This window comes from Electrona antarctica, assembly GCF_951216825.1.
Source record: "Electrona antarctica genome assembly, chromosome: 21".
Classification (NCBI taxonomy): domain Eukaryota; kingdom Metazoa; phylum Chordata; class Actinopteri; order Myctophiformes; family Myctophidae; genus Electrona; species Electrona antarctica.
Genome location: NC_136802.1, coordinates 1,677,130 through 1,693,049, shown reverse-complemented (window position 1 = coordinate 1,693,049; position 15,920 = coordinate 1,677,130). Strand labels below are relative to the sequence as shown.

General features: G+C 41.4%; 1 protein-coding gene across 1 annotated transcript; it reads right to left on the bottom strand.

Moving 5' to 3' along the window:
* Positions 1 to 3,016: 3,016 nt before the first annotated feature.
* On the bottom strand, positions 3,017 to 15,412 carry LOC306914165 (uncharacterized protein). Its single transcript, XM_079491110.1, has 3 exons — positions 15,291 to 15,412; positions 7,991 to 8,249; positions 3,017 to 5,422 (listed from the first exon to the last, which is right to left on the bottom strand). Exons 1-3 carry the CDS (start codon positions 15,309 to 15,311, stop codon positions 4,170 to 4,172), a joined length of 1,533 nt encoding a protein of 510 aa, XP_079347236.1. The 5' UTR covers positions 15,312 to 15,412; the 3' UTR covers positions 3,017 to 4,169.
* Positions 15,413 to 15,920: the final 508 nt, after the last annotated feature.

The window sequence follows — 15,920 nt, the reverse complement described above, 5'->3', positions numbered from 1 at the left end:
TCAGTGTCCGAACGTAAACCACTGCGGTTTGTTTATCAGCCGAGTTCAACCTAGCGGTATTTAGGCAGGCTCGTATTTAAAGATCACCATGTGAGTTATTTATTATGTCAAGTCCACAAGACGGTCACATATTTCGTCGGGTCACCAAGTTCACCGTAACACCTCTCTCTGCGGGCCTGACCGATCATTGGATCAACAAGACCTAACGAGCAGATCACAGATTCACTGATATTTCTCTCCGTTGATCCTTTTCTAGATGTTTTAAACTCTTTCATGGGACTTCTGTTCTGTAAATAGTTCTCTCTCACACACCTTTTAGTTGTAGTTTTATTATTAAAGTGTTTTCAAACCACACTGCTAACAGCTGTGTGTGAACACACATAGAGGGTTGTGCACATGCGCACCAGCCCTGCTGCAGCCTGGAGCACGCACCATAAACGGTCACTAGGGGGAGCCATGGTACAGTGTAATACAGTGGGGAACAGCTAGACAGGGCTGCACACAACTTTTTTGGTCTAGTACTCAGAGGAGCACCAGGAGAAGTTACTTGGTACTTCAAAATGCGGCGACCCGTCTCGCCGGATGGATAAAAGAGGGATGCATGAATAACTTATAGAAAAACTATATTTATTGGATAGGTGGGGACTGGTGAGTCAATGGAGGGTATTGCAACTCTAGATTCATACCATTATAAAAAAGAATCTAGAGTTGGAAATTGCAGCTAGGTCCATGTGTGGTCCAGCCCTAAATGCATATTCTAATAAAAACAACTTAATACTTCCTAAGGATAATATGTGCATCAAAGCAATATTTAGGTACTTTAAAAAAAATATATATATATATATTTAAATAGCCGATCTACTAGCTCACAACGTGTTGCGGAGGCGACACGTTGTGAGCTTGCAGATCAGCTATTTGTTTAACATACACGTCGTACGGCGAAGCATACGTCAGGCTTCCCTTTTGTTTTTACCGAGGCAACGTACAGTCAGACTCAGACAGTCAGACACACATGGCTCCTCGGTGCAAAAATAAACAGTGTACACTACCCGACTACGATAATAAGGGACAGTATGTCGGGACACGGTGTTGTCATGTTGATAAGCTTCATGTTGTGCAGGCTGCAGCAGCAGTGCCAGTCCGCAATGCTTTGCACTCTTCCCACTGTCGGAACTAAAACCTGTACCCGTAAAAAGTCAGTGGCCAGTGCCTATAAGCCAGACCGAATCACGACAGTGTGATTTGAGTCTGGCTTATTAGCCAGGCTACGGTGCCTAGGCTGTGAGAGACGGCATCGCACACGAGCAACTTGCTCCAGCACCCGGAAAACAAACATAAGCACAGCGGCGAATGGGAAGAGTGCAAAGCATCCAAAGCGTCGCCTTTTACAACTTTTACTTTTTAGTTTGCTCCACATCTGAAACGGAGAAGCCGAACCATTTGTGTCAGGATTTCTCAGTAGTAAACTCCTGTCAACCGAACCGCCCTCCTCCCAGCAGCGAGCAGCGAGCAGCTTGGAAATGAAAATGGATCCTCCCTCGTTTGAGTAAGGACGCGCTGTGATTGGCCACAATGGCCAGTGCACTTGTGCAAGACGTACTTTGATTGGCAGTCGGTGGGAAATGCTCTCGCTACAGATTTTACTAGTATTCTGGCCATAATAATCATTCTAGGCGGCCCCAGCAGGCGGTACGCAGAAGCGCTTCCCGGCGCTTGATTGACAGCGCAGAATTCATTTTGACGACGCATGCGCACTGGCCTGTGTGCAGCCCTGGCTATAGAGCTGAAAACTCTCCCATAGAGATTTACTAAAATATTTATTTAAATTATTCTGAGCCTAGAATCAGTCCATCCAGGATCAGAGTCATGACCATAACACCTCTGATTCTGTGAGAAAACAAACAAACAACAAGATTGCATATTTAATTATATGATTTACTACATTTAATAAATGCTCTTTGTTTAGCGTTTTTCATTTATTCACAGAATCAGAGTTTTTATGGTCATGATTCACCAGGATCCTGGAAGGCTTGATTCCAGGCTTAAAATAATGCATATAAATATTGTAATACATTTAAATATAAACATTTTTAAATACACTTTGTGTAAATATTTGTGTAAATCTCTATGAAAAAAAAATGAATGGCCGATTTTTTTCAGTGGGTCCAGAATAATAATCAGCCCTCTGGAACTATAGTGGCCCTCTGGTAATTTTAAATATAAACATAGAACCATTTGATGAATCAAATCGAACAATTCAATGTCAGTCTCTTCCACAAACACTACACATACACTTTACATTTCTAATAACATGTATTTTTACTTTTTCATTTATACTGTGTATCCATTGTTGAATTATTTATGTGGGTGGCTGTTGCTCAGGAGGTAGAGCGGGTCATCCAATGATCCCTGGGTCGGCGGTTCGAATCCCGGCTCCTCCTCCTGTCGAAGTGTCCTTGGGCAAGACACACTGAACCCTACATTGAGTAGGTCGGTGTGAGCTCGCCACCATTGGTGTGTGAATGTGGGAAGTGAGGACGCTGGCGTCGACTGTTCGCCGCTTCACCTCCCAATGTATGAATGAATGAACCATTGTAAAGCACTTTGAGCACTTGGAAAAGCGCTATAAAAATGCAATTCATTCATTATGTTCACAATATGTTGTTGTTCCAATTTGTGTTGTTTTAAAATGTGCGAATAAAAAAATAAAAAGAATCCTATGCATCATAGGAATTGTATTATAGCGAATACATTACACCAATATTCCCTTTATTCTAACTCCAGCTAATCCATCTCTTTGCATTCCGTCCTTTCTTCTGTATACTTACAGTACAGAAGCATACAGATTTCTTGATGAATTGAAAATGGAGTAAGCATGGAGAGTAAGCATGTTTATTTGTAGATTTCAACAAGGAAGGCAGTGTGCTTTACAAACAAAACATTAAGAGCAATGTAAAGTGTTGATGTATTCACAATAAAGAGACTTTTGAAAACAATCAAAACTATTGGTTTAGAATAGAAAAATAATAATAAAATAAAAAGCAAACTAAATACAGACCCATAAACCTCAGTAAAAGGCAGCAGTAAACAGAAATGTCTTGGGCTCCTTTGACAGGAGTTGGGTTAGGTAGAGGTTCAGCCAGACTGTTGAACACTCAACATTGTGACAGGAGTTGGGTTAGGTAGAGGTTCAGCCAGACTGTTGAACACTCAACATTGTGACAGGAGTTGGGTTAGGTAGAGGTTCAGCCAGACTGTTGAACACTCAACATTGTGACAGGAGTTGGGTTAGGTAGAGGTTCAGCCAGACTGTTGAACACTCAACATTGTTGAACAACATTGTTTTACTTACTTTATTTTTTAATTCAAGACATTTTACCACACATTGTTAAAAATGAATTTTCAAAACTTCCACCAAAGTATTTTATCTAGGGATGGACAATAAATCGGTCATCAAATCGGTATGGGCCGATATTGGCCTTATGCAATCAATTTAAAATAGCAGAACAACAAAAATCACACGGTGTGAAGTGAGGGGCGCTCTTATCACATCATACATCACATTCCATGTCAGAAGCGTTTATATGGCGGCAGCGTCGTGGTAGAAAGGCACAAATTAAACCGAAATGGTCAGCGATCCAAGAATCCGAGTTATGGCGGTTTGAAAATCCTCCTTTCAACTGCTTTGCACTGTGAATATATTTGCAATCCCATAGTTGGAACGGAGGGGCGTTGCTATAGGAACCGGACCAATGTTAAAGGCTTCCGTAGGCCTCGACCATTATATAGACGGAGTATACATTGGGGTACGTATATATACGGACCTGGGATATGACGCCACCTAGAGTCAACGTACGTATATACAGACTTGTGGGGGGAAGGGTTAAAAGATGTAGGTGATCTGCATTTTTGAGGGAAGGGGTCAGGGCATTCCAAGCCTGGGTGGCCGTGCTGTAGAAGAATTTACCCATATTTGTTTTGAAATATAGGAGCAGGATAATCATCCATAATATTGTCCTTGTCTATCGACCTCCCTACGAACATACAGCTGTTTAATTTGATCCACCCAGCGAGCTCATTTATAGTGGAATCTTGTGAAGGCAATGGTGTCCTAGAAAGTGACCCGAGTTATTTAAACTTTGGTCACACCGTTTACAATGGACATCTTTTTATGTCCTGTGAAAACTGTGGACACGATGGTGGTGTCTCTTCAGATTACTTGAATCACTGAAACTCTTGTCACAATGTTTACAGTGGAAAGGTTTTTCTCCAGTGTGGACACGAAGGTGCTTCTTCAGGGAACCTGACTCATTGAAACTCTTGTCACAATGTTTACAGTGAAAAGGTTTTTCTCCTGTGTGGACAAAAACGTGTGATTTCAAATTACCTAACTGACTGAAACTCTTGTCACAATGTTTACATTGGAAAGGTTTTTCTCCAGTATGGACACACTGGTGCTTCGTCAGGTCACCTGACTCATTGAAACTCTTGTCACAATGTTTACAGTGGAAAGGCTTTTCTCCAGGGTGGACACGAAGGTGCTTCTTCAGGGAACCTTTATCACTGAAACTCTTGTCACAATGTTTACATTTTAAATGTTTTTCTCCAGTGTGGACACGCTGGTGTGTTTTCAGGGAAGATGATACTGTAAAACTCTTGTTACAATGTTTACAGTGAAAAGGTTTTTCTCCTGTGTGGACACGAAGGTGTGTCTTCAAATTACTTGAATCACCGAAACTCTTGTCACAATGTTTACAGTGGAAAGGTTTTTCTCCTGTGTGGACATAAAGGTGTGCCTTCAAATGACTTGACTGTCTGAAACACTTGTCACAATGTTCACAGTTAAAAGGTTTTTCTCCAGTGTGGATACGCTGGTGTGTTGTCAGGGGAGATGAGTCTCTGAAACTCTTGTCACAATGTTTACATTGGAAAGGTTTTTCTCCAGTGTGGACACGAAGGTGTCGCTTCAGGACAGATGATTTACTGAAACTCTTGTCACAATGTTCACAGTTAAAAGGAGGTTTTTCTCCAAGGTGGATACGCTGGTGCTTCTTCAGGGAACCTGAGTCACTGAAACTCTTGTCACGCCATTCGTCATCATCGTCTTCACTGGTCTCCTCCCAATCATCACTGTCTTCAGTGACTTCAGTGTCAGATTCAAGTTCAACTTCAACCTCAGAGCAGTGGGAAGATATGTCTTCTTCTTCATCATCATAATTTTCTTCTTCACCTTTCACTGCTAGTAATGTCAACGTTGACCCAACAGGTTCCTCTGGTCTTTGAAGTAGCTCCTCCTGTTCATCTTTAAGCTCCTCCTGTTCCTCTTTAATGTGTGTAGACTCTGGTTCCTCCTGGAGCAGACTGGGGCTCCTCTCCTGTTCAGGAGAAACCGCCTCTTTACACACAACCATGTGCAGGATGTCTAGGAGCAGAAACATAACATGATGGTCAACACTGGATTCCTAAAATGTAAATCCATTCTTCTTCCATGTTCCATGTACAAAATGAGCTATTACCTACCAAGATAGGATTGACTAAACTGTTACTAACTACAGGTTATTACTGTTCTGAAAGATTTTTGCAAAATACAAAAATAAGTAGTGTGAAATAATATATTTAGTTACTTTGACAGTACACCAAAAACCAAAATGAATAATAATGTTACAGCAAATATTTAATTTGAATCATGAAATTCTAAAACAAAATTTAAAACATGTTACTAGCTCTGATTTGGAAGTAAATTAGTCCTGCCACTCAGAGCATGACGTTATGAAACAGAAGCACTTCTGACAATGAAAGCTTGAAATGTGGACCGATGGTAGCTTAGCAATCTATATAAAAGATTTCTACTGCGTAGCTCTGTACGTCTGTGAATGTGTCTGTACGTCTGTAAATGTGTCTGTACGTCTGGAAATGTGTCTGTGCGTCTGTAAATGTGTCTGTGCGTCTGTAAATGTGTCTGTACGTCTGTAAATGTGTCTGTGAGTCTGTACGTCTGTAAATGTGTCTGTGAGTCTGTACGTCTGTAAATGTGTCTGTGAGTCTGTACGTCTGTAAATGTGTCTGTACGTCTGTAAATGTGGCTGTGCGTCTGTAAATGTGTCTGTACGTCTGTAAATGTGTCTGTGAGTCTGTACGTCTGTAAATGTGTCTGTGAGTCTGTACGTCTGTAAATGTGTCTGTGAGTCTGTACGTCTGTAAATGTGTCTGTACGTCTGTAAATGTGTCTGTACGTCTGTAAATGTGTCTGTACGTCTGTAAATGTGTCTGTACGTCTGTACGTCTGTAAGTCTGTGAATCTGTACGTCTGGAAATGTGTCTGTGAGTCTGTACGTCTGTAAATGGGTCTGTGAGTCTGTACGTCTGGAAATGTGTCTGTGAGTCTGTACGTCTGTAAATGGGTCTGTGAGTCTGTACGTCTGTAAATGTGTCTGTGAGTCTGTACGTCTGTAAATGGGTCTGTGAGTCTGTACGTCTGTAAATGGGTCTGTGAGTCTGTACGTCTGTAAATGGGTCTGTGAGTCTGTACGTCTGTAAATGTGTCTGTAAGTCTGTGCGTCTGTAAATGTGTCTGTGAGTCTGTACGTCTGTAAATGTGTCTGTGAGTCTGTGCGTCTGTAAATGTGTCTGTGAGTCTGTACGTCTGTAAATGGGTCTGTGAGTCTGTACGTCTGTAAATGGGTCTGTGAGTCTGTACGTCTGTAAATGGGTCTGTGAGTCTGTACGTCTGTAAATGGGTCTGTGAGTCTGTACGTCTGTAAATGGGTCTGTGAGTCTGTACGTCTGTAAATGGGTCTGTGAGTCTGTACGTCTGTAAATGGGTCTGTGAGTCTGTACGTCTGTAAATGTGTCTGTGAGTCTGTGCGTCTGTAAATGTGTCTGTGAGTCTGTACGTCTGTAAATGTGTCTGTGAGTCTGTGCGTCTGTAAATGTGTCTGTGAGTCTGTACGTCTGTAAATGTGTCTGTGAGTCTGTACGTCTGTAAATGTGTCTGTGAGTCTGTACGTCTGTAAATGTGTCTGTAAGTCTGTGCGTCTGTAAATGTGTCTGTGAGTCTGTACGTCTGTAAATGTGTCTGTGAGTCTGTACGTCTGTAAATGTGTCTGAGTCTGTACGTCTGTAAATGTGTCTGTGAGTCTGTACGTCTGTAAATGTGTCTGTGAGTCTGTACGTCTGTAAATGTGTCTGTAAGTCTGTGCGTCTGTAAATGTGTCTGTGAGTCTGTACGTCTGTAAATGTGTCTGTGAGTCTGTAAATGTGTCTGTGAGTCTGTACGTCTGTAAATGTGTCTGTGAGTCTGTACGTCTGTAAATGTGTCTGTGAGTCTGTACGTCTGTAAATGGGTCTGGGCTAAGCTTGCAAATACTTGTTTGAAAGTTGCTAACCACTTAAAACACTCTATACTTAGTGAACCAACCCTCTGTACTTAAACATTCTATACTACTCTGTACTTAAACACTATACTTAGTGAACTAACCCTCTGTAATTCAGGAACTAATACTTCGGGGATGTATGTATGGTCAACCATCAGCTATGCAAGCAGGTGTGTAACTGATGACAATTAGGAGAATGGAAACAGGTGTTACCAATCTGATTAGCCGGAGGAGGCAAATCTACATCCACACACAACACACAGACAAGAGATACCAAGGTGCTACGCTTCTTTCCCCTCCTGGCTTTGCCCAGGGTTGGCTCCCATAGAGTTAATTTACTTGCCTTCAAGTTATGTGTGCCTGACGCCCTACAGAACAGAAAATGATTAACCCATTTAGACAGAGAACGCATCTGTGTCACCGTAGCTTTTAACTGTTATTTTAAAACTATTCGTTTTTCTTTTCTTTCTTTTTTTTAACTGAAATCTTTGCTTCTGGGGGTCCCTGGAACAAAATGTTTTCAGATGTTCAAAAGACTGTCATGATCTAGAAGACATTTGTAGAATCTGGTCTCAGGTCTTAATGGGTTAAAGAAAGGAAGAGAACATGAAACTTACTGAGGTGTGGCTGGTCTTCAACTTCCTGTTTAATAGAAACGTCTTCAGCTTCCTGTTTAATAGAAACGTCTTCAGCTTCCTGTTTAATAGAAACGTCTTCAGCTTCCTGTTTAATAGAAACGTCTTCAGTTTCCTGTTTAATAGAAACGTCCCTGGCTGAGTCTGGAGAGTTCATCTTCACCTGGGAGTGATGCATCATGGGTATTGTAGTTTTTATGAGTCTGGAGAGTTCGTCTTCACCTGCAGTCTGGACTCCGGTCTGAAATCAAGAGAATAAGGAAGGACTTTAACCATTTAGGAAGGAAATACATCTGTGTCGCTTTAGCGTTTAACCACTATTTTAAACTTTGGCCTCTGAAAAATAGCAGATCTACAAGCTCGTATCGCGGCACAGAGTGCCGTGCTAGTAGCTGGAATTGTATTTTATTTCATTTAATCATTGATTAGTCACCTTTACAATGTCAGATTTTGGTTATATTTTGTATTCTTTAAAACAGTTTGACGGCCGCTATTTGTTTAATGCGTTTAATTCGCTGTTTTAAAATAATTAAAAAGAAACAGCGGATTTATCCGGGAGCTGATGACGAGGCCGTCGCGCTATGATGACGAAACCGGAAATCAAGTCATCATCTGGGCTGCTAGGGCTTCTGGGAAATTGAGCTCAATGTAAGTGGACAGGGGGTTTGTTTGGACTACAATGCCTCATAGAGGCGGACCCTGTACCGCATTGTAATGGCCGCTGGTGTGGATGATCATAACATGCCGACGGACCATTCTTGGCCGGATTTTCGCGGATCAAAAGCCCAAATACTTCAGCGTATGCTCTAAAGGTAATAAAACAATCTCGGCAGCGTAGAATATTTGATTAAAATGCGGGTAACGCGTGATAAGCACTAGAACTCTTAATGTATAATGTGCTGAACTTGGGTTTCCAATGTATTTGACCACAGAAGTAGTTAATTCAGGTGATTTCCGGTAGATTGGCCATATATGATGGTGTCTTGGTAGATGCTCACTAGCGCAGAGCACATCCGTGAGAGGGATGTTTGTAAGCCAGGTGGTGAAGCTGGCAAGGTATAGTTGATTCTGACACACGTGCGATCTCATTTCTAAATGATGGCGATTCTATGATGTCATGCTGAATGTGTGTATTGTTTTTATCATTAGTTTTGCTTCTGAATAACAACTTGCTATGTCAATCATACTTAAACGATGTAAGGCAAAAATAGGCTATTATTGGAGCATTAAACTAACATGATGGCATGCCGTATGTCTCCTCATGCCGCTGATATGCCAGGAACACCGTTGCTACGGTAACCCCACATTGAACTGACTGCAACAAGTGTGGGTGGGGCTAGCAGCAGGACGTTTACAGTCAGGAGGTGGATTAGCATTAGCATTAGCAGCAGACGAGCGGTGGAGTAGAGTGGCGATAAGAACAAGAGAGAGAAAGAAGTACAACAATAAAACAAAGATGAGCGACAACGAGGTGCAACTTCCTTAAAGAGGAACAGGAGGAGGAGGAACTCACTGCTGCCACCAGCTGGTGGAGTCAGGTTACAGTTGGCTGTCCAGTGTCCAATTCATTTTATTGTGTTTTTGCTACAAGATACTTTTTTTAATTTTATCCCACGATTTTGTAACCCATTCTTTCACCCAGTGTCAATTATCGAATGTAATCCTGGGCGCTACACTTCCTCTGCCAAACTGGGGGGCAGCGGACTTGACCTCATGGTAAATGGTGCATTTATATAGCGCCTTTATCCAAGGCGCTTTACATAGATTGTGCATTACATTCACCCATTCACACACACATTCATACACCGATTGCAGCGGAGGCCATGCAAGGTACCAACCAGCACACCGGGAGCAATTTGGGGTTCAGTGTCTTGCCCAAGGACACTTCGACATGTAGACAGGAGGAGGAGCAGGGATTCGAACCGCCGACCCATGGATCATTGGACGACCTGCTCTACCTCCTGAGCCACAGTCGCGCTTCCTTCTATGCATGAGGAGTCCAAGATGCTTCTTTTCACCTGACAGAGTTTCCCCGGCCTGACGTAGCGCGTGGAAGGAACACGTTATTCCAACCAGTTCCTTTCCCCTCCATCAGGCACCCCGGCTGGCCAGGGGGAGGTAGTTTAGAAACCAGGATTACTGCATGTTTTTGTGAGGGTACCTACCCTAGGGGACACGGGGAGAACATGCAACCAATCTCCACACAGAAAGGCCCTTTCGCCATCCCCGCCTCGGGTATGGGCACTGATGACGCGGAGGAGGGAACACGCCCCCAGCGCCCCCAGCGGGAATCGAACCCAGGACCTTCTAGCTGTGAGGCGACAGCACTACCGACTGTGCCACCGTGACTGTGCCAAGAGACTTTAAGAAGTTTAAATCAAGCAATTTGTTTAAAGACACAGTAGTACACTGTCCAATTATTTCATTTTAGTTACTCTTAGTCTTGTGTTTTTGCAACAAGAGAGATTATTAAGAGAGAAGTCAAGCACTTTGATGTTGTCTCACATGTCCAGTTTAGTGTTTAAAGCCTAGTTGCTCCAGGGGCCACATTGTGAATCTTTTACAGGCTAAAAACAATACATATTTTCATTGGAAAAATGAGAATCGTGTGAGAATCGAGATCTCAATTCTTATGGAGGAAAACTGAGGTTCACATGAACCGTGCACCCTTGAAGCTGATCACCAGGCTGTGCAGATTGGCTATTTTAATAAGCTAGTTAATTGACAGTTGACTTTTACGTTTTTTGCAGTGCAGTGGCATGATGTCATTAATAGAATACACCTGTGTATTCTATAAACATTTTAAATGGCTTTCATACTTTTAATAGGCTATATTTCTTTTTTGTTTTGGCAATTTTCTGGGTGTTAATTTAACCGAATTAATACGTTGATCAAGAACACTTTAACAAGATAAAATACAATGTAGATCGGGTGATTTTTAACTGTTAAATCTGTTAATTGAAAATAGCTGATCTGCAAGCTCACTACTAGTTTGTAGATAGATTACAATTATATATTATTATAAATAAAATCGTAGAAGTTAGACACCCAATCATGACCAGCTAGACACCCAATTAAAATCTCATAGATAATATAAATGTGTATGTGGCTTAATTAAATGACGAGTGCTTGGCTGTTATGCATCCACGGTTCTGTGCGCCGTCAGTGCACATTTGCTCGATACTTTGTTTTGATTGTTTTGACTTTGATTGTTTTGATAGAAAGTTCAGACAATACAATCCTTCCTTCTAAAGTCCTTCTGTTATGGGTTATGGCACAAGTATGAACTGAGCAAATCTGCACCATTCTAAGTGAATAAAGTAGTATGTAATGCCATGGAAAAGTCACTGTTTACAAGCTCGTCATGTCACACAACAGGGCTCCCAAATGACAAATGTTAACGCCCTCCCCCCATATTCTGCTGGACCCTCTTGTAAACAAGTGTAAGGCTATATTATGGTGTCGTCCACAGTTTTTGCTTTGAGTTACTGTGCTTGAAATGTACCTATTCTGCATACAGTTAATAAACACTTCAATCAATCAAAAGCATCTCGGTAGCTTAATGCTAGCTGACCACACGTCCAGTGTGTCGGTTTGTAATTAAATCAGATTAACTTGAAATGGCGCCATCCGCCGCCGTAGAAACGAGCAGATGTTCTAACGGCGACAGGATGCGTAGCTGTCCTCGCAAATGGCACTTTTTTTCTGTCACAATGCCAAAACATACCCAATCCGATCCGATCCTTGGGCAGACGGACACTCACATTGCATTGTGGATGTGGACCTTAGCCTATGTTTTGTCGGGGGTGCATACTTAGTATAGACTAGTCATTGGTTAGACATGTGTTAAGGTTAGGTTTAGGTGTGCTGCCCCGTGGGAGGGTTAGGTTTCTGGTTTAAGGACTTCAGTGTTTTGTACCAAACTATTGTATGAGTACCGAACAAAGAATGTTTGCTTTCGCCATCTTGGTTGAAGAAGAGTCTGGGCAATTAAGTTTTAGTCTTAAAAAATGTCTCAATCTTATATTTAGTTTTAGTCCGGCTTAATCTAGTCGTATACCTCTGAGGTCAACGATTAAAGTGTTGATTGATGATTCAACCTTGATGATTAAACCTTTGAGGGGATTAAGTCCACCCATCAAGCCCATTAGTGTCAACCTCAGACCAAGATGGTCTGATTTTGAATCTGAATGGCTTTGTGTTACTGCTATTGTCCTGGCCTGCTCTAATTAAGAGCCATTTAGGAGTTTAGCATTTAAGGGTTTGTTTACTATCCTGTTCCCTGTAGGCCTATTGGATTGGTATTGTTTAAACCGTGTGGAAATTTGGTGTTTAATTTTAAAATCCACTGCTTCTCTGCATATCTCCTTTCCCCCTCTGTCCAGGTTTGATTAGATTCTAATCCACAAACCTCCAAGGCACTAATCCCATGGGTCATGAAATGTTGAACAATTAATAAAGTTGTTTCTTTTGCATTATTTATATTATATCTATGTTGGTTTAGTCTATCTGCTATTGTGTTTCTAGTTTCACCCACATATTGTAGGTTGCATTTGTTGCATGTAATTAGATAGACACAGTTACTAGTATTAGCCTGTATGATTTGATTTATTCCCACCATTCTCATTGTGGTTCTATTTTTCACTTGTTGTTTAGGTCTGAAGTAATCCGGTTTCTTGCGTATCGGTCTGTCTGTCTCCTTTAGTTTGCTATGTACAAGGTAATCTTTCAAGTTTTTGTTCTTCCTATATGCTGGTATAATTTTGTATCCGTTAAGTAGGTCATCCGTCCTATTTGCAAAATTCCTCTTTATTTTCATGTTTGTTAATCTGCTTAGGGTCGAATAGGTTTGAGATAGGTTGTAGTTGTAGGACTAATGACTGGTCTAACCCAATGACTAGTCTAAACCAGGTAGATAGGTTGTAGGACTAATGACTGGTCTAAGCCAATGACTAGTCTAAACCAGGTAGATAGGTTGTAGTTGTAGGACTAATGACTGGTCTAAGCCAATGACTAGTCTAAACCAGGTAGATAGGTTGTAGTTGTAGGACTAATGACTGGTCTAACCAATGACTAGTCTAAACCAGGTAGATAGGTTGTAGTTGTAGGACTAATGACTGGTCTAACCCAATGACTAGTCTAAACTAAGTACTGTCTAAACTAAGTACTGCACCCGTGGTTATTAAACAGGAAGACAACCCCGTCTTCCTGTGACTGTATCTCCAACAGAAATGCAACCATCACCATTGGAGTATACAGTATACAGTATGCAGCCCATGTAATGCATCAAAATAAACGTATCGATGAATGAATGAATAAATAAACGTCTGTTTCTGACGGGATTCGAACCCCTCCGTTTGTCAGCATAAAGTTTACGAGACACGGAGCGTACTCCAGCACGCCATTCCTAGCGACGATGTTGTGCAATCATAATCAAATCATCTAAACCGTGCAGCCATGGAAACAAAATGGACATGGGGACCTAGATTAAGTTGAGATCTCATTAACATCAGGAACATTTATTTCCTGTTTAATACAGATTAGTTGCCAACATCTCCAACCATCATCATCACATAAATTCACCATTATTTATAAACAGGCTACTCAGAAATAGTAAATATGACGATAGGTTAGATTTGTTTTACAAACATGAGACTAAATAGGCTATGCATGGAAAAGTGTCTGAAATGCCAATGTGCTACAAATGATTGAATATTGACCAAATTATTGAAGGTAATGTTAAATTTGTTCTTTGATTAATAATATTTGTAGGCCTATTACAAGTCAGGCACAAAATCTGTGTCAATTCACATCTGCATGACTGCACACACAGTATCACGTCAATACAAGGTACACACGACAACTTTCCATCACCAACACAGGGTCGTTATTCTTGCCCATCCTATAAATGTTTTGTTTTTATAAACATTGACCCTACAAACAGTCCATAGACTTTGGCTGGGATGGGACATTTATAATTAGGCTCTTGACAAACATTTAAAATCCATACACTTGGCTGGCCTATGATGTAATTTCAGAAAGCCAGGCCTTGGAGCGTCCATCAGAAAGTGAGAACAAATAAAATGTAAAAAACGTTGTAGCCTATAATCTTGCTTTTTGAAAACAAAGAATGATGCCAAAGACCAAATAGAAATAGAGAAGGAAAGGCAGACAGAGGAGAAGAGAGAGAGCCACAGGGGCCTCAATCATTCAGTGGTGAATGACATCTCAAGTTAATCTAGGTCCCATGTCTGTTGTTTTGAGTTGTGATGGCTTGCTTTTATACTATATATTTGATTAAGATTACACAGTGTCGTGGTCACAATGGCGCACTGTAGTCGATCCATGACTGGGAAACTTTATGCTGACAAACGGAGGAGTTTGAATAACGTCCGAAACAAACGTTAATTTATTTACAGTGTATTTATGCGTGTATTGACGCATTACATGGGCTGAATAGTTAATGTGACACATATGTTTACTCAGAGTTGCATTTATAAAACGTATTGTTGTACATATGTCACAGGAATTATTTTCGCTCCTATGCCACCAAAATGTGAAACACCCTACCAACAGTCATTAAGACATGCAAATCCCTCGACTCCTTCAAAACCGCTCTCAAAGGGCACCTACGGACGGCTGCAATTCGAAACTGGCCTCCGTAAAATCTGAATCCCCCCCCCCCACTGCCCACGCCTTTTCCCCCTCACTGTATATGTTTCTTTTCCCTTTTTCCCTCCCTTATGATGAATTCCTGTTCTGTTCTTTGACTATATATATAGAAGTGTCTATTTGTACGTCTCTAAATGTTTTTGATGAATTGAACAAGGTGGACCCTCTTGTAAACAAGTGTAATGCTTAATTGGGTTGTCCACTCACTCACAGTTAACAGTCTTTGTATTGAGTTTGTGCTTGAAATGTACTGTAATTCTGCAAACTGTTAATAAATAGTTCAATCAATCAATCAAGGAAGAAGGTGAATTGTCTTCCTGTTTCTCAACAACATCAGATCGGTATGTTTTGTTTAATTTGACATTGACGACGACAGCTACGCAGTGTAGGGTCCGTGTAGGACCATGGTGGAACATCTGCAGTTACTAGGACGATGGAGACGCCATTTCAAGTTAATCTGTTTTCATTACAAACCGACACACCAGACCCTTGTTAGCTAACGTAGCATTTCCAAACCACTCCATATTCGGTCAGAATGTTAATCTGAATACAAACAAGATATCATAACAATGCGTTCAACCATTCAGGAGCATCAATACTCATTTTGTACCTGAAAAGTGTAGATTTCCATGAAGCTTCTGGAACACCGTCTCTTAGAGCTGAATTCCAAAGACACTCGGTCAGTCCAGCATGGCGGTGTGACGTCACGGTGATATTGGTGACCTGCTGAAATGTGTGACCAGCGTCTCTAGACGTCACGTGACGTCAGTGTCCGAACGTAAACCACTGCGGTTTGTTTATCAGCCGAGTTCAACCTAGCGGTATTTAGGCAGGCTCGTATTTAAAGATCACCATGTGAGTTATTTATTATGTCAAGTCCACAAGACGGTCACATATTTCGTCGGGTCACCAAGTTCACCGTAACACCTCTCTCTGCGGGCCTGACCGATCATTGGATCAACAAGACCTAACGAGCAGATCACAGATTCACTGATATTTCTCTCCGTTGATCCTTTTCTAGATGTTTTAAACTCTTTCATGGGACTTCTGTTCTGTAAATAGTTCTCTCTCACACACCTTTTAGTTGTAGTTTTATTATTAAAGTGTTTTCAAACCACACTGCTAACAGCTGTGTGTGAACACACATAGAGGGTTGTGCACATGCGCACCAGCCCTGCTGCAGCCTGGAGCACGCACCATAAACGGTCACTAGGGGGAGCCATGGTACAGTGTAATACAG